At 36.4% G+C, this 18,961-nt stretch overlaps 1 protein-coding gene across 4 annotated transcripts in view; it reads left to right on the top strand.

Annotated features, from left to right (window-relative positions):
- CCDC91 (coiled-coil domain containing 91) overlaps positions 1–18,961 on the top strand; it is a 114,563-nt gene that overhangs the window by 8,928 nt on the left and 86,674 nt on the right. For all 4 annotated transcript variants that reach the window (XR_009207801.1, XM_040063198.2, XM_058420411.1 and 1 more), the window contains exons 2-4: positions 10,845–10,887; positions 10,977–11,055; positions 16,092–16,249. Coding sequence is in view for 3 of the 4 variants with exons in the window: in XM_040063198.2 (XP_039919132.1) it covers positions 10,858–10,887; positions 10,977–11,055; positions 16,092–16,249 (267 nt within the window). In the remaining variant the exon portion in view is untranslated. The remainder of the gene's footprint in view (positions 1–10,844; positions 10,888–10,976; positions 11,056–16,091; positions 16,250–18,961) is intronic.

Genomic DNA, 18,961 nt, shown 5'->3' with positions numbered 1-18,961 from the left:
TACCTTTAGAAGTTAACCGTCTATGTCATTCATTTATAAGGGACCAAGGTAATACTGTTAGAAAATTAACTTTTCAGTAAAAGGTTTCAAAACGTTTTTGCAGGATACTGGCTTGCTTGATTGCCTTAATGTATTCCAGAGTGTGTTTAGGAGAGATGGAAGAGGTTAATTTTTTGAGTTACTGTGATGTGAACTGTATTAAAGACATATTTTTAGTAAAGGGGATGAATACTGAGTAGCAAGAGTTCTCAGAAATAGTTACAAAAATGTAAATCACTTTTTACAAGTTATGATCTAGATGTATATGTGAAATACTTGGAAATGAAGTAATTCTCCTTCTAACGTACTTGAATATTTTTTCTTTTTAGAGAAAGAAAAAAGTTAACAAAGTTATTGCAAAAACATAATACATTTTGATTTTAAATGGTTGTATTCCAGTAGCATCTATGCTAAAATCTTTCCAGTTTCCTCTGGGTGTAAAATACACCATGATCTGATTACAGTCTCTAGTTAATAGGAGTTTTGGTGGGGGTGGGGGGTGGTTTAAATATTTTTTTATGTTAAATTGTATGTCAACATTGAATCCTGTGGAAGAACTATTGTACTTTAAAAATGACATGTATTTAACATGGTTTAGCTCTACATGACTGCAGAAGATGTGGAGTTGGTAAAGCTGACAAAGGATGGAACACTGACAGTGTCTTTGGTACAGCAGGGGCTAATAATTAGTTCCTGCTTATTAATCCAGTCCAGGTTCCTTCATAAGGTTTGAATTATAAACCCACACACAAAGTAAAAAAGTGAGGGAAGGCTAAAAGACCAATATTCTCAGAGCTGAGTTTAGTTCTAGTCTTAGGCAGACCAGAACAGGCAGGCTCCTGGTCAGAATTCTGGTGCCAGCCAGCCAGGCTCCCTCCTGAGCAGCTGCTCTCATGAATTGCACTGGGTTTGAATTTCTTAAAATTATTTTGGATTAAAAGTAAAAGGTTTTTTCTTTGTTCCTATTTAGTGAAATGTTTTATGTATTAATTTTCTGTGTAAGTTATGCAGCGTGTAAGTGTGTAAGTATTTGTCCTGGGGAAAGTAGTCAGTTGATTATTGGAATAGTCTAGCATACTATTCATTATAAATGAAGGAAGATAGTTGTGAGTTTTTCTGTATTTTTTTTACAATCATATTTTTTAGAAGATGACTGGATTAGCTTGAAGTTGCCCATTCACATACATTTGTTTTGTCAAATCCTCTACAGAAAATTATAGTTATCACCTGAAATTTTTAATTGCTAAATGCACTTTTTTAATTACTGTTGAGTATAAGTGTAGGTTATTTTTCTAATATTCAAGTTTTTTCTTGCTGACTTTAGTCAAGCAGAACTTGTTTTCATTGGGAATTCTGCTGACTGAAGACTATGTAATTGCCCAGTAATTAACATAGTTAGAAGATATCACTCTACGTGTAGTTTGCACTTTGGAACCTGAATGTTCTGCTGGTTTTCACAGCATTGCCAGAAGGGATACTTTTGCATAGTAATTTCTGGATAAATTTCAGTGGTTCTCTTTAAACAGTGCTGGTATCAAAAGCCATTAAGCTCTGTGAATATGTAAGGCCCTTGTTACCTTAAATAATTCCATGAATTCTCAAGTATATGATTTCTAATTTCAACATGTGCTTGTGTAACTAAGTGTCCACTACTATGTGCATGGAAGTTTTATACTTTAGGATGAGTATCTGTTAGGCATGCATTTATTTCCAGTTTAGCAAAGGTCTTAGAAGACTTACAAAACTGTGATTTAAAATAAATTGCATGGGAGAAGGAACAACTGGTTTCTTTTAAATCAAGAAGATGTGGAACATTTTGGTTTTGTCTGTTTATTTAAGGTTGGGGGGAAATTTAACTCTTCCTGAATGAGAAATAATTTTTGCTTAATTGTTAACTGACGTGATATTCTTGGTCCTTAAATGTCCTGGTAACTTGGCTGAGTATGGAACCTCTTAGGAAACGTCTCCTGAGAAGGGCCTGGTAGTTCTGGCAAATCTCTGTCAAAAGCTTTGGGTCTAGAGAAGAGCTGTATTCTAGAAAAGCATAGTAGGCATAACAAATCAACATGAAGTGATAAATTATTTTGAAGTATTGTGATCTGATTAAAGAAGAGCATTTAGTTGTTGAGCTTAAATCCTGCTTTCACTCTGGCCTGGTCTGGAATCTCTGTTTGCAGCTGCTTCAGCATATTACAATGGCATTGATGGCAATCAGCCTTTTCTGTGAGAATTTTTTTTTTAATTTTACTTTTTTATTGCAACAGAGAACATACAATTATGATAATATCCATTTGGTCAAAGGTCATGTGATGAAAAGTATTTGTTGCATGCTTAGGAGTAGACCAAAAATGAAGATGAAAAAAAAGAAAGATAATGTGCACGGACATTTTGGCAGCAGTGCTTTCTGTTGGAAAGCACATTAGCATTTTCATTTTACTTGTTTATGAATTGGGAGTTGGATGATGTGAAACCTCTCCGGTTTGCTTCCTAAGAGTCATATGAAAATGAATTTTAAGTCACATCATGAATTGCTTCTTCATGAAATGGACCATCTCTTTAGGAGAGTATGGGAAATCAAATTGATCTGCTTAATATGTGAACAAAAAGTCATCAAGTCTTCTTTTTTAAGCATTAGTAAAGGGAGAAAAAGAAGCAATGATCATGCATTCTTCTTTCTGTGTGAGAAGGAGAGTAATATTTGGCCTTTTCTGCTTCTAACAGTAAATCTAGAGCTTCCAAAATAAAGGATTAGAAGCGTTTTTTTAATGACCAGTTGTGTTGTATTTCAGTTTTTGCATTAAACATCCATAAAATCAGAATTTCTAATAGGTGATTTGGAGAAATGAATATTATTAGTGTTATTTAAGGTTTTCTTTTTCAAGACCAGCAACTGAATCATATTAAATCAGAAGAACTTGAAAATCTGAGGCATAGTTGTAACTCTTTTTGATAATGTCATGTCATGTCAGAGAAATAGCTTAATAGCTTTTTTCTTGCCTGAAAGGAGTCCCTTTCCCTGTGAGAAGTGCTGTACTTGTGGGGTTTGGAGGAAGCTGAGGGGAGTTGTTTTATGAGTTGGAAAAGTGAGTCTTCCAGTTCGTTAGGAGACACAGAGCAATGAGACACAGAGGAATGATAAAAGGATGCGGTGTATTTTTTATTTAGTACAACCCTATCTTACGTAATGTATTTGTTTAGTATAATCCTGTTTTGCCATGTGCTGCTGATTTTTTGGGCTTTTTTGGTTCTTTGGGGGGTTTTTTTTGAGGTATCCATGATCACGTGTCAGCTTTTCTAACATAAGATTAGAATGTTAACTTGTAAATGCTGACATTTCACAGTTTTTGTGAATATGTCTATATGTAAGCTAAAGAGTATCCTTTGCAAAGTATTTAACTAACAGGTCAACGGATTATCTTTTATATTTAGACCTTTGCTATCTTATTTTATTTTTAATGAAGAGAAAAAACTTCACTTTAAGTGCATAAAAAATGATCTACAGAATTTTTAAAGGTTTATTTTTTCTTTTTTTACTTTAAAGATTCTTCTGGTGAAGGAGTGTTGGTTTTTAGAATAAGTGATTCACTCAGCACCAGATTTTCCTAGGCAGTGCATCGTGCCAAAACCTGGTATTACCCTGGGTTTGTTTTTGTTTAGTTGGGTTTTATTGCTTTCTATTTTCCTGTAAAGCATGTATTCCTTGTTAATGTGAAAGGACTTGAGCACTCTTCATAACATTAATGACATTTATTAGTGCAAGTTACCACACATTCATTTGAACATGCACTCAAAGACTTAGATTTTTGTTTGACATGTTATATTAAATTGTGTTGCTGTGATGCTCTTGCTGTTACTAAGATTGTGTCAAACCTTCTATTTTCACATACCTATTCTGTGACAAAGTTCGCTTGAGGCAGAACTTGGTGTTTTTTTACTCTTGGGAAGCTTCTCCATTGTACAGACACCTCTTTTGAAGTTCTGTTAAAGCACATTGCTGTGATTTTCAGGTAAAAAGAATTGATTGCTTTTGCTAATACTGCTTATTAACAGTTGTCAGTCTGAGTTCTTGAAGCTCAATAATATTTTAAGTGGAAATACATTTGAAACACATGTGACCCTTGTATTTTGCTTGTTCTAGCATTCCCAAACCCCTAACAGGAGTTGTTTCTGTACCTTTTATTTGCTTCTAAGTAAAAAGGTTGTGTTCCTAAACCAGCGCTTTACAAAAATCAAGCATATGGTTGGAGTGCCCGATTGCACGAACTTCTTGGAACTGATATCAGCTCTTCCCTTGAGAGGAAAGCCCTGAATTACAAAGCACGGTGTCTGTTAAGGCTGAGAGGATGATAAAGGCTGAGACTACTGAAACTGGCTCAGAGCCACTGATTCATTATGAAGCCTTAGACTTTTCCTTTTGAGAAAAAGGGTTGTTATTTGTAAATGTTTTACCATGTTCATGATCAAATAGTACCATGTAATGGTTCCTAGGAAAGGTTTTGAATGAATTAATGAATTAACAAAGTAATTTATTACTTCCAAAGAAGCATCATCCCCATGCAGTTTTGCTTTGTTGTCAGGATTTTTTTCTTAATGCCAAAAGTTCACCTCAGCCTTTTTAAGAAACATTTCTTTTGACTACAAAGAATTATGTCAGACATTTTTTCTCTGAACTCGTGATGAAAATGTTTCATAGAAACATAGAATCATAGAATGGTTTGGGTTGGAAGTGACCTGAAAGCTCATTCACTTCCACCCCCCTGCCATGGGCAGAGACACCTTCCACAATCCCAGGTCGCTCAGAGCCCCATCCATCCTGGCCTTGAACAGTTCCAGGGATGAGGCAGCCACAGCTTCTTTGGGCAGCCTGTGCCAGGGCCTCACCACCCTCACAGGGAAGAATTTCTTCCTGATATCCAACCTAACCCTGCCCTCTGTCAGTGTGAATCCATTCCCCCTTGTCCTGTCACTCCAGGCCCTTGTCAAGAGTCTCTCTGCATCTTTGCTGTAGGCCCCCTTCAGGTACATTCCATTAGGCTTTTCACTCCTTTTATTCCTCCTATAGCAATGAAGATTCTAGAGCTGCTCTTTCCCTTTCACGCTTCTCTCTTGAGGTTGGTTCTTCTGTCGCCAGCAAACCCAGTCATAAATGATCTTGGACAGATGTTGGTAGTTATGAGTAGGGTTCAGCTAAGGAACAATGTCAAAAGTGGATTCACTTTTTCTTTTAATGATACTGTTGTGGATCAGACTGAATACATTGATACATGGACCATCCATGGAAGGGGAGTTTGGAAGTTTTCTAATCAAAACCTCTGCGTAAGACACATTCTGTGTTGTCTTCTCTTTCTCCATAACCTTGAAGTGTCTTAATTCGTCTGTTGGTGGGCAGACTCCTGTACCCTGTTAAAATGAAGGTGCTAACAGCCCTCCTGCTGTGCCTTTCGCTCTGGGAGCTGACCAGCACTCTGCTTCCTGGCAGGGGAGATTTCCCACATGTCCCTTTTTATGATGGAATCACACTGGAACGTGGTAGAGAACCACTGGTATTTTGGTGTTGCCCAGTTTCCAGTGTCTTACGATGGGGTAGGACACACAGCATGCAGAATTGTTAGGGTGATTTTTCTTCTTTAGAAAATTTTACAAATGCTCTAAATATATTTTAGTTTCCATTAGGCTGTATGTTCATATTCTGGTCATTCTTGAGCTGTGTATCTTTGGATATGTGTATTCTGTAATTAAATTTTTCCAATTAATGGCTTAGTAGCTATTATAAGTTTTTAAGATGCCAAATGCTTATCCTGCAGCTGTAATTGGTATAGATCAGGAGAAAAGTCTGTATCAGCTAGGTAAAAAGAAGGGAGTTTGTTCCTGTTTTAAAATTTTTAAGAGGTACTTGGAGTTTTGGTGAAAGAGCCATGGGGAAAAGTGCATGTGAGCTGGTTAGATCCTGGTGATACAGAAATTTGTCATCTGCCCTGCTCTTTATCAAAGAGCTATTGCTAATTCACATGCTTTCTAAATTACTACTTTTTAGTTTTGTTTTATTGGGTGTTTTGTCTTTTTTCTTTATTTTTTTTTAAAATCTCATATTTATCCTGGGTAGACTTTTTGGAGCCTGCAGTTTTGGCCAAAGATTTATTCTTCAAATGCTGTGGTCTGTGTTATGTCCAGTCAAGGAACAGCCAATAAGCCTGTCCTGGACTGAGCATATTGGATGAGGCATTTAGGAAACATTAAGAATGAAAGTAAAACTGATAGATTGTCATAGATAGGAGTTACTCACCCCTGGGATTTGCCAGAAATACAAATGCAGCAGCCCACCCTCAGACAGCTCCACACACACCGTTCTGACAAAACAAACAGCAATGTACTCTGTTACGTATTCTGTTTAAATCTATGAAATTCCACCTCAAACTTACAGGGCAGGTTATACAGAAGTCACTTGATTGTACCTGGCAGAATCAGTTCTCTATTACCTAGACAAATTTAGATTACCAAGCAATGGATTAGGACTTGATTAATTTGAATTCTCACTAACCAGAGGTGGATGTGAAGGAGGAATTCTTCCTAATTCACCTTTTGGTCTTTCCACCACTTTTGCCTTTTGGATAAAAAGAACACAAGTATTTCTGGTAGGATTACAACATTATTTCTCCGCCTAATTGTTGGAATGGAGAAGAGGGACTTTTTTTCCCCAGCTTACATTTTTCTGCCTTATTTCTTGGGAATGGCTCTTGCTCTTCCTGTGTACAGAAACATGCTTTTGGTGTGTCTGTTAGGTAAGCACATTTCACAAAGTTCTCCTGACCTGTTTTAAGCTACTGGCCAGGCTTTGTTGACTGTATTTGGCACAGGAAAGCTTGTGAGCTTCTCAGGTACACACATCATTCTGAGTAAATTCGTCATGCAGCCTTACCAGCCATGCAGGAGGAAGTCTTGGGCAACCTCATCTGAAATACAGTGTTGACCCTGCTTTGAGGTTGAGTTGGACGACCTGATGGTCTGAATTTTGGAAGAAGTTATTTATTCCATTTGGTGGATCCAAACTTGTTGATAAAACCTACTCAAAATTCAGTGGCTTGCGTATTCGTTGTCCATGGAAAGTTTCCTTCTTTTCACAGCGTGTAACTGGAGAGCTGCTCAAGCCTTTTAGGACATGACTGTCTGAGGACTGTAGTGTTTTGGAAATGACCTGGGCTGGATGACCTACTGTGTCTTTTCCAACCATAATTTCTGTGTCTCTGTAATTTTGAGGTTGACTTCTTGTTGCCCAATTTTACAGTTACTTAATTTCAGTATCGGGCATATTTCAAGAGACCACATTTAGTCATGGTAAGACTGTGTGGGTTGTTTTGTCTTTTTCTGTTACTTTTCAAATCCAGAAGATTGTCAGCACTTAATGTATTCTTTCCTATTCCGATCCACAAATAATGTTCCTATTCTGTGAGAAAAGAAAATGTTTGATTCCCCATTTTGGAATAGATGGTTTATTAAAAGAACTTGCTCCCAGATTTTTTACAGTTCTAAGGAGAGAGGTGTTAGGCTACTTCTGTTATTTATTTGTACCAGAAATGCATTTCCAATGTGAGAATAAGGGATAGAATTGAGAAATTATGTATTTGGTCATATTTTCAGCATTGTTCTCAGTTAAAATCATAGTAAATTATTATTACATTTTTAGAGGTAAATGCACATGTACTCTGAGGACTGTGAATGTCTCCTTTTTCTAAACAGTTCCTATAATGTTGGAATGGCTCTTTTCCCTACAGAAGGCACCCTTTCTATGCAAGAACAGATAGTATTTTCGGAAAGACATCTCCTAATAAGAACTCTTGCATGAACACTCTTTGAACCTGAGCCTTTGAATTTTTGAAGTGCCTTCTATCAGCATCCCTCAGGATTTATTCCAGGCTTTCTATCCTAATCTGCTGCCTGCATTTTTTTGACACACACTGAGTTTCCCAGTTTGTGGTATTTTTAGAATTTTTTTTGTCCACAGCAAAGCAAGCATAGAAATGGATCAGGATTTCATTTTGAAACAGCGGTGCATGTATTTGTATGAATATATATTATACACACCCAAAGAGCAAACAGAGCTAGAATTCTCTCACCTAGGGGAGAATCACTTCACCCGGAATTCCTGTGAGGTCTCTGAAGAATTGGAAATTGGAGGATTAACAGCTGTGTCTGAAAACACCATTGGTACTCTAGAGACTTGCTTGGAGCTTGTTTATCTTTTATTCCGTTGGAGTGATACATGGAATAATTCATAAATAAGTCACTCTCTCAGAGCCACAAAATTTCTGTGTTTAAAATTTGTGGGGTAAAGGTAATCTTAGGTCAGAATAGTCTTGGGATTGTTACCAGACTTAAAAAACTGTATATGAAATGCAATAAAAAGATGATGGATTCAATAACAGGTTGCTTTCCAGTTTTTCTTCTGCCCTACATTCTTTTTCTCTATCAAAAGTTCCATTTTATTTATGCATAGTTTCTTATAAATGTTCTTGAAGGAGAAATGGAAATCCTCACATGTTTTCCTTACAGGGCCTTCTGTCTTTACTGCCTCAGGTCAGTGTTGTATTTGAAGAGAAATCAAAGTAGTTAAATCACTTCTTAGAACATGATTTTTCATATTTTTGTTTGCCTTTTATTTTTTTAAGAGCCTCTCCATTTAGCATTCCTTTCCAAAATTGCTTTAATTCCTGTTGAACTCCTCTGAACTTGTTCCAGTTTATATTTTTAAAATACAGTGCTGAATGTACTTTCCCTGGTTGAGACATACCAGTTCTGAGATGATGGGAGTAACATCTCTTGCACTTTGTGGAGAAAATCTGCTTTGAAAGAACTTTGTGTAGAGCTTGTAAGACTTATTGATGTGATGCAGAGCGTGTAGATAAAATACATTTGTGTTTCTAAAGGCTCACTTTCTCCAGCTGTGTGCTGTGCCTGCTACATGAACACTGTGCTCTGCAGTGATTTGTGTCAATCACCAGTCTGGTTTGGGTGGTTTTTCCCAGAATGTGGCATAAATACAGTGACATTCTCAGTTTGGACTGTCTCCATCTGCAGTCCTGTGCTGTCCACATGATCTCCATCCATCATTTGTGCACACATGCTGTATTCTTGAGCCATGTATTAAAGCTCTGAATGTTGATGGAGTGCATGAAGTTTTGACCAATTGACCTTAACACTGATGGGGAAATTACCCAACTACCTTCTTTCTCTCTTGGAAGATGAACCAGCACAAAACCCAACCAGCACAAAGCAAACAAAACTCCTCGTGGTCCCTAAAAAGATACTTAGTTCTTATCCTACATGGGACTATTGAAAAATATTCAGTTTAATCAAATATTTCTACTTGCACTGTGATAGCGATCATTTATCCTTGGATCACAGAATGTTTTGGGTTGGAAGGGACCTTAAAGATCATCCAGTCCCATGGGCAGGGACACTTTCCACTATCCCAGGGTTCTCAGAGGCCCATCCAACCTGGCCTCAGACACTTGCAGGGATGGGGCAGCCACAGCTTCTCTGGGCAGCCTGTGCCAGGGCCTCAGCACCCTCACAGGGAACAATTTCTTCCTAACATCCAATCTAAACCTACTCTCTTGTAAAGAGTCACTTTCCATCTTTTCTGCAGTAATAGATTATCCAGCCTATAGACTGTTTTAACTGAAGTCAATTAGCTTTATAAACATTTTAACATCCTGTAAAGACCGTAAAGGTTTTTTTGATCATCCTTCATTTACATATCAGAATTATAGATATATACACGTTGTTCATACATAATACCTTTCTTTCAACAGCTTTGTATATCTTGAATTACTTTCATTAGCTGAGTAACGTAGCCTGCTTTTTTTTGAAAGGAACTGTAATTTAACTATAAATATATCCAAATGCCACAGAATTCAGGGCTACAAGTCAAAAATGCTGATCAGTTTGTAAAATCTTAATCAGCCCCTCCGTGAAACCTAGGGACGGACCTCTGTGGTAGCAGAAAAATTTCCAGAAATTCACCGCAGTCTTGTCCCAAGCTGCAGTTTGTTCTGATGTTGCCAGACAGCTAAGAAGAGCTGGGAAAAGCAGGAAATCTTTTTCAATTTAATCACAGTGCTGATTTGGAAAAGCAACTTAACAATGGAAAATATTTTTTATGCTTTAAATCATAAACAAAAAATTATACAAGATTCGTGGTAGATTATGACTGCATTAAGATAGATTGTTTTCCTTATGAGTGAAGATAACCCTTCAGTTTGGAATCTGGTGGTCAGAAATCCTATTTCCTGGCTATATTTATGTATTTATTAATATATATATATATATATATATATATATCTCCAGACTGGATTATTTGATGATTGTAGTACCATTTGTTGAAGTACTGGGGACCTGTTTGCTATACCTGAAATCTTTAGATACAACCTTTAGGTAACATCTTCCTATTTTCCTCTGTGTGAAAGCTTTTCCTGCATTTTTGCTTTCAAAAGATGTTGGACTATGTTGATGAGCAGTGCTTAGATTTTCCCCTGAAGTTATGCAAATTCTGTTTTGAAATACCCAATTTTTTGTTTCAACTCGATCAATAAAAAAGTGCTTCTTAAGTGAGATCATGAAGTTCTTGGTCTCGCCAACTGTGTGAAAAAGTTCTTGCTTAGGACCCTTGATCTGTTTTAGGACTTACAAATTACTTCACATAGGCTGTGGAGATGAGACTGGAGAGAAGGACTGAATGCTCATTTCTGAGTGAGTGGGGGATGAGGTTATGAAAATGTTGTAAAATCAAGATTTCTTTTGTGTTCTAGTGCCTGCTGAAAGATGGATGATGATGACTTTGGAGGATTTGAGGTATGCTGTTTGGATAGCTTTGCTTTGAAATTTAACTATTTTCAACTATTTTATGGACGTTTTGTAAAACAATTTCCTCTTCTTTCCAGGCAGCAGAGAGTTATGAATTTGGAAATGGTGAAAAGCAGACCACATCTCCTGCTATTGCTTGGGCAGCATTTCCTACAGGTATTGACAGAATCACTATAAAAAATCTTAATGTTATATTCCTGTCCTTATGTATTCACTGTAAAAATTAGTGCTTAGATGGGTGTATACCCAGTAATATAATGCAGAATAAAAGGTAGCCAGCAGTCAAAACTTGAGCATAACAATGTTCCTGAGCAATTATTTTGGGAAGCTGCACTTCTCGAAGTTAAACTTTGTTGAGGAATGTATGAGAAATTCAGTTTGTACAGTAGATAAGGAATGGAACTTCTTCATTCAAAGGGTATTCTTTACTTTTGAGTGTGGAAGATCTGTTGCAAATTGTGGTAAAACAAAAAAAATAAAGTTAAAAATAGGATTGTGGTGAAGTCTTTTACTTGCTTTGGGGAAGAGGGGAGGGATGAGAATGACCTTTTTTACTTGAGCCATTTATATAGTTTAAAAATATATTACATATTCTTTATCTCAAGCAGAAGCATAAACATTAGGGAACTATTTTATTAATTTATACAAGTGCCTGGTGCCTGTCTGGATTTTACGAAATTGATAAAAGTTTATCGATAAATGTATAGTATCAGTAGAACTCAAAGATTTTTGAGGTGTTACTGATTTTGTTGTGGTCTAGATTTCACTCTTTTCACAAGAAACATGAAACAGCACTTTTGTGGCATCGGGGAAAAAAAATAAGCAGCAACTCACGTTTTGTTGTTATGCAGAATAAATTATGTAAAATAAGGCAAGGATTTTTCTCAACATGAGCTCTCTGTAAATCATGTTCTTAAAATGTTTATATTTATTTATTTCTGGCTTTCCTCTATTACAGAATGATTAGTTTTATTTGTCATTGAAACAGAGGAAAACAAATACTAAGGAAATGTTATTTTTCCAAATAACTTTATTTTTCATCTTGTCATTTTGAGTGATAATTAAAATTACTGCTTAAATTCAATAGCATGTCTTAATGTGTTTAATAAATTAAATCCAATATAGCTGTGTAGTGTCTGTTAGTGAAGTCCAATTAAAATCCTTTGAGGTGTGTAGAATTCAAATTATTTATACATAACACTGAAGTTTTTTGTATGATTTTAAATTACACAGAAGTCCTAGGTTTAGTCATACCAAGATATTTTAAGCATTTCAAAATTAAAAGAAAACTCCTATATTCTGGATATTTTGCTACTGTAAGTTTTTTAAGTGACTTTTTCATGCAAATATAGCTGTGAATGAATTCGTTTATTGCAATAGGCAAGGTTTTAATATTATTGGTCAAGTGCTTCTTGGGAATTGACTTGTAGATCAATGTTTTTAGTAACAGAAATAACTGAATTGTCTGCCCAACATTATCAATATAGATAAGATGTTCTTGTCTTACCCTAGAAATTTCCCAGTAAGGCTTGCTGAAAAATTCAAACGTTATGGTGCTGTTGAGGTGATTTTGATAAATTCGGGGGGTGATAACCGTTGTATACATTCAAGATTTGATGAACGTTCCAGAGGAGGAGTTACTCATCTTGTGAATTTCCTACATATCTGATGTTTGGAAGTTATAAAACAAAACACTGAAGCCTGTGGCACAGTGTGCAGGCAGAATTCAGAAATTGTTTCTAAGACCTCAATGGTGATTTCAATGCAGTTTTGCCCTTTAAATTGGTCTTGAGTGTCGCTAGTTGACACAAGTAAATACTCAAAAATTTGACTCCACAAATGAAGGCTGAAGAAAAAAAGACTTTATTGTTTACGAAGACCTCGCTTTTATAACTTTTGAAGAACAACCAGGGATTGGAGAACAAGGCTGCCATCTCTCCATCCCACTAGCCAGGCTAGAAGTCCATCAGTTAACTATCATCAGAAAAGAATGTAGGAAAACAAGATGATTACATCAGGAAGCTGTGGAAAAATTCAGTCAGAGCTGTAAACATCTCACAAAAGCTCACACAATATGACAACACTTGAGTTTCTTACTATCTTTTTGATAGTATGGGCCATGTGGCTGTAGATTAAAAATGTTAAGATAGTAGATGTAATTAGCTTTCTTCTAGAGTACTTTGGCTTTGGAAGAATAAAATGTGGGGAAGAGCTTTGTGCTGTGAGTTATCAGAAATCACCTTGAGAGTGCATCAGAGTGGGTTTTACCACTGTGGACACAAAACCAGTTTTAAACTCAATCTTTCTACCTGAATGTTATTTTAAACTGAAAATGTTCAGAGATGGAGTTCAGTGTATACAGTATAATTGAAAGTGTCATTGAATTGTAATATCAAGACAAGGGGAGTCGAAGAAGGAAATTTAATTTTGTTTCTTGGGTTTTTTACTTTTAGCAGTTGAAGCCTACATGTAGGGGAACTGTGCTTACAATTGCAACATTCTACAAAAATATGTCAAATAATTATTATATGGTCTTTTGCTCAGAGCTCTGCTGACATATTACTTCTTAATTGCTAGATATAAGTAATATCCAATTAGTCAATATTGCCCATGTGGTATATTTGATGTCTTCATTCTGAAACTCAGCATGAAGGATAAGATTCAACTGAATGTTTACTTAACAGTTCATGTTCATCCACTTGGTTTTGTTTTCAGAATTTCTGACCCCCCGTGGAATTTTAATAATTGTTTGAGCTTCATTACCAGCATAAAGACACAGAATTTTCCTTGCATTAGCAAGATTGCAGGCTGTCCCTGATCTCTGCTTCTGTTAACAAACTGCATGGTTCTGGCAGTTGTCACATAAAAATGACAGAATATTCTTAATATTGGGAAGCCAGGGCTTCAGAAATTATTAGATACTTTTTAGGTACAATTCTGGAAATAACTTACATCTGCATCTTATTTCAGCCCTTTTGGGCCTATGACTTTTGATATGGACTGTATGACTATAATTGAGTGCGCGCTTCTTTTCTCTATAGTGCTGCGGCTTTGATCAGTGAACAATAAATTTATTTGGAAATTCATCAGGGCTATCAGACTTAGCCTGTTGGAGTCAGGTCAGGTAGTTCCAACAGAGGCAAATTTTTGTTTCAGGGGTTGTGAAACTGTTCCATTATGGTAACTAAGGCGTGGTGAGCAGGAGCGGTTTAGGGGTTCTCTTTATAAGCAAATTTTGAGCTGAGCTAAAGTGCAATTTCACCACTATATACACAAGAGGAATGAATTAAGAGAGCTTGAATTACAGACATAGCACATGTAATTCTAGGAATGTCTAATTTATGAATCTTTAGCATTGCTGAAAAGTGAAGAGAAGGTTTTGTAAAAAAAAGATGTTTGAATGATACCTTGGAGAGTTGCCACCTTTTCTTGTCTTCTGCAAGGTCATGTGTTTAGCTGAAAATTTTAAACCACAGTGTTCAGAAGTGCTCACCAGTTGTTGCTCTTCATTTCCTAGTTTTCATTTTTACAACTTAAGGAGTGAGGATTTTGTTTCTGCTTTGTTGGGTTTTTTTTTTCCCTTCAAGATGCTAAGCATTCATTACTATAATTAGAACTCCTAAAAGCTCCACCTGATTGTAGAAGATTGCATGTAAAACTCTACTACCTGAAAAATGAAATTTTATCTCTGGGATTGGACACCCCAAAAGATGTGAATGCCTAAAGCTCTAATCTCAGCAAGTCTACATTCCTCATATGTGCCCAGTCTCCGTGGCTGTTTTAACTTTTGTGATAAATTATTTATATGTGAATTATGCCAGTGCTATGGTAATCCTCACCAAAGATTGAACACTCTCATGACAAGGATCATGCTCAGTTTTTCCATGTGAGTTTACAGTTTTAGTAAGAGAACCACTTGCCTGCTCAGTCAGAAATTGCCTGGCACATACATTATTTTAGCAGTTTTTCCATCAGATGGAAATTGATTTAAAACAGGGAGTTGGGGCGTTAAAGGATAAGCTTTTTTAAAGCTGAGACTTCAATGATTGTTTAGATACAAAAAAATCATCTTCTATGTCACTTCACTGCCACTTGAACTAACAGAGCAGGTAAGTGTTATAGGAAACAGACATTTGGAATGGGAGAGGAGTTTTATCTTAAGGTACCTCAAAGAAAGCCAAAAAAAGTCCCGTTTCCAGTTCTGGAGAAGAGTTAACTGCATTAAAATGCAGTGTACCTAAATTGGTACCTGTTTTGTTTGCTGAAGTGCTCTCCTCTAGGCTTTTCAGCCAAGTTTCCGTCTTCGGCTGAGCTGCGATTTTTGGTTTTTTCCTATTTTTTTGGCCACGTCCAAAGCTACAAACATTGCAGTTAACCTACTGATACTTTTCTTCCTCATTGTCTATTTTCTTTCTTCTTTTCATTCTGTGAGGTTTTTTTGCCTATTGCAAAGATACACCTGGAGCTGACCTTGTCAGAGTTTGCAGGACTTTGCTGTTAAATAAAAAATGTAGGCAAAACTTTCTCTTTTTCTTTCTTTTTATTTAGTTTGTTTAGTTTATGTCTTTTTTACAAACAAGACGTTCTCATATGCTGGGTTGGTAATGCTGACCCACTGTTCAGGGTTTTTATGGCATAACTGGAATTTGGTCTGGAAGAGCTCTCAGTGCAATGTTAATTCCACTTAAGTTTTATTAGCTAGAGAGTTATTTACTTTGTTGTCTTTTTATCTCTTATAAAATATAAAGCTGCTTTATCATATGTCTTGGCAAGCTGTTTGTATGTGGATTCTAAGACAGTTACGGATTTTTTTTTTAACTTTTAATATAAAACATAGGAAATTGTGAGTATAGTTTTCCAGCTGACTGAAACTGGTTAAAGATCATGCTGAAGCTGAAGGGCTGTATGAATCAAAAGAGACAGAGTTAAAAGTGATCCTTTTGCGAGCTGTTATCTTGTAAATTAAAAGTCTAAATGTATTTTGACTACCATTTTGAACGTCCTTAAGTTGATACTACTGAAAAACGCAGGCACTTTGTGTGGAATTACTCTTCAGTGCAAGTGGATTATAAGAGGTATATAACCTTACATTGGTATGACTAGACTTGTGATAGATTTTACTAAGCATGGACTCCAGAAACAGAATAAAATTTTGAGTGGTTCTTCATATTGTGCATGTTTTCTGTTTCTAGTACCTGAAGTCCATAGATCTACTGATGTTCTCCTGGAGCACTCTGTGCCTTCTTCCTGCCTGGTTCCTTCTGACTCCTTCATTTTATCAAGTGATAATTTGGCAACAGCTATTCAAACAGGCAAGAGTGTGATAAATCCAGCTGCTCCTGAAGTACAGGTAAACCCACAATTTTTGGCCTTCAGTGCAGGAACTCATTGTGTTGAATATGAGCGTCTCATCTTTCCTGTGCACATTTAGGTTGAAATGCTTTTTAAGGGCAAAAGGTACTTGGATTTCTGTGATGCAGGCCTTGAAGTAAAATGATTTTAAAAGTATTTAGGAAAGCTGTAACTGAGAGAAACCATACTGCTTTGGTATGAACTGCAGGAGAGAGAACTGTGTTAGAGATGTGGAAGGCATGCTGATGGTTTTGAGCATGCATGAATGAAACATCAACAAAGAAGGTTCTCTCAAAAAAACTGGCTACTGCTAAAGCTGAAAATGTTACACCTGTAATTATATGTCATACTTACATGTTTTCCCAAGTGGTTTTGGGACTAGATTTTTAGGATTTTCAAGAATGGGGCTATTAGCAACCTGGTCTAGTGGAAGGTGTTCTGTCCCTGCCAGGGTGTTGGAATGAGATGATCTTGAAGGTACCTTCCAACCCAAACCATTCTATGATTTGAGAATTAACATGTAATCTTTACTTAATTATAATCAAATTAATTTGGGGGGGGGGGGGGGGCGGTGCATTTTATTTTGTTTAATTTTATTTTTTTCTCATTACTTTTAAAGTTGGGTTTGGGTTTTTTTGGTGGTCTGACACAGTCCTAGTTGTTTGATCGTAATCTCTCCCTATGGCTGCAGTGCTGCTGAGAACTGAACTTTGGTTTTTTTGGGATGTTAAAATGTTTAGTTTTTAACTAAATAACTAGGTGAGCAAGGAAGGGAAAAGCCTTTCTGCTTAGAGATGATTGCAAGAATTCTGTCAGAATCTCAGGAGCTGCTGCAGATGAGACTTTAATAGATTCACCCTTCCGAGTTTTTTATTGTCATTAGTTGCAGTGACCCCATTTGAATATGTTAATTCATTGTAAACTTTCTTGTTTCAACATGTGGGGTAGTATATACTTGAGTTGGAAAATGCTCTTGCCTCGCTGTGAACCGATCAGTGTTTTGGGCTAATTGTCAGCCTTCCTTGGTTTCTTACTCTTCAGGTAGGCTCATCAAGTCCTAAGGCTGCGCCTGGTGAAACCTGAATTTCATGAGTATGTCAGATTTTCATTTCCTGATAATTTAAAAGCATTTCTTTAGAGCTGTTTAAGCAACATGCACAAAATACTGGTTTCACTTTAACTGAGTCTTACTCTTTTTCTTTGAGGAGCATCTGTATGTTCACACTTCCAGAAAGACTGTGGCACCAATTGTGAATTAATTAATTAATTCATTACCATTTTGGGTTTGTTCCCAGGCTAGTGTTCTGGGGAAAGCCTATAAAAAGTGAAGAAGAGATGTGCCCAGATGCAAATGATATCAAAGAAATTTAAAAATCCAAAGGTTACGGGGTTTTTTTTTCTTGAGAGGGAGGAGTGTTTGTTTTCTTTTTTTGACTGGTGCCAGCGGGGTAATTTTCTGTGTTGAAGGCTCTTCATCTGGCTCTTTGACAAAGTTTTGATAAGTAAATTTCTTTTACTGGCAGGATGATCAAAAAGTGATTTTCTTCAGCCACCACAGATCCTGCCTTTTTAAAAATTTGGCTAGTAGTGAATAACCTTCAACCTTTCTTGTTTGAGCTAGGCCAGCAATTTTAGCTTTTGTGTTCTCTGGAAAGAGCACTTGGGTTATTCCAGAACACTAAGGCTTAAGGGTATTTTTTAAAACTCTAAAGTCATTTAGTTAAGTAATCTTACAGAAAATAAGAAATACACTTTGTTACTTCAGACTAAGTGTGTGTGCAGATTCTAGTTCTAGTCCGTGTTTCATTTTTTTCTCATCTTGTTCTGTTCAGCTACTGATAGACCCATCATTCCATAAATTCTCTGTAATGCAGGAAATAGTGCAAATCAAAAGACTTTATTAGCAAGTCCTGCTGAAAGGGGTTGGGAGCAGGTTCTTTAACATTATTTTGAAATGGAGATGACTTTGCACTAAATAGTAAACTAAAGGAAAATGGTGGGGAGAAAATTTAAAAAAAATTAAAATATTTATTTTAATAAATAGATTTAATAAATCTATTTATTAAAATAAAATAATATACACGTTATAGGGTAATGCTAGGAGAACTGTATTCTTTTGTAATTCTATGTCCAGAGCCTCCTGAGGTTTCATATTAAAAAATCCTTCTCTATTACAGGTTTCATACTCACAGATTTTGGTGGTGCCAGACTCTAATTTTGAATAGTACTCAGAAATGGAACTGGCACATATGGCTTCTCTTTGCCTCTTACAGGAGTATTCAGAGCTCAAACCAGTTTTCTCTCTTGTCTGTCTTGTCTGCTGCATCTTATATATTCATGTATAGTCAAGATCTCAGCTAGTTTTGTTTGTTACTTTATTTGAATTCTTTGAGAGATGTTTATTGGAAAGTCAATGCATTATCTGAGCGTATGTTTGGATTAAAAGGTCCTGGGTGGGGGGCGGGAGGGGAGGGGTGGATCAGGTCAGATCAGTCAAACCTCTCTTTAATGAAGACCCTGAGGTGTTATTTTCACCACCCAAATCTCAAGTGCACTTGGTTTTCAGATTGTTGAAAAAGTGGCAGCTGAATTAATTTTCCAGCTTTTTCCTTGGAGTTCTTTTGCTGCAAAATAAACAATTGTTTGCCCCCTCTATTTTTTAAGAGGGGAAAAATAAAGCTTTGACTTTTATTTTGAGCTTTTTGTCAGT

Source organism: Hirundo rustica, chromosome 4 (genome assembly GCF_015227805.2).
Source record: "Hirundo rustica isolate bHirRus1 chromosome 4, bHirRus1.pri.v3, whole genome shotgun sequence".
NCBI classification, from domain to species: Eukaryota; Metazoa; Chordata; class Aves; order Passeriformes; family Hirundinidae; genus Hirundo; species Hirundo rustica.
Note: the sequence above shows the minus strand (reverse complement) of the source record. Positions and strands in the feature narration are given on the sequence as shown.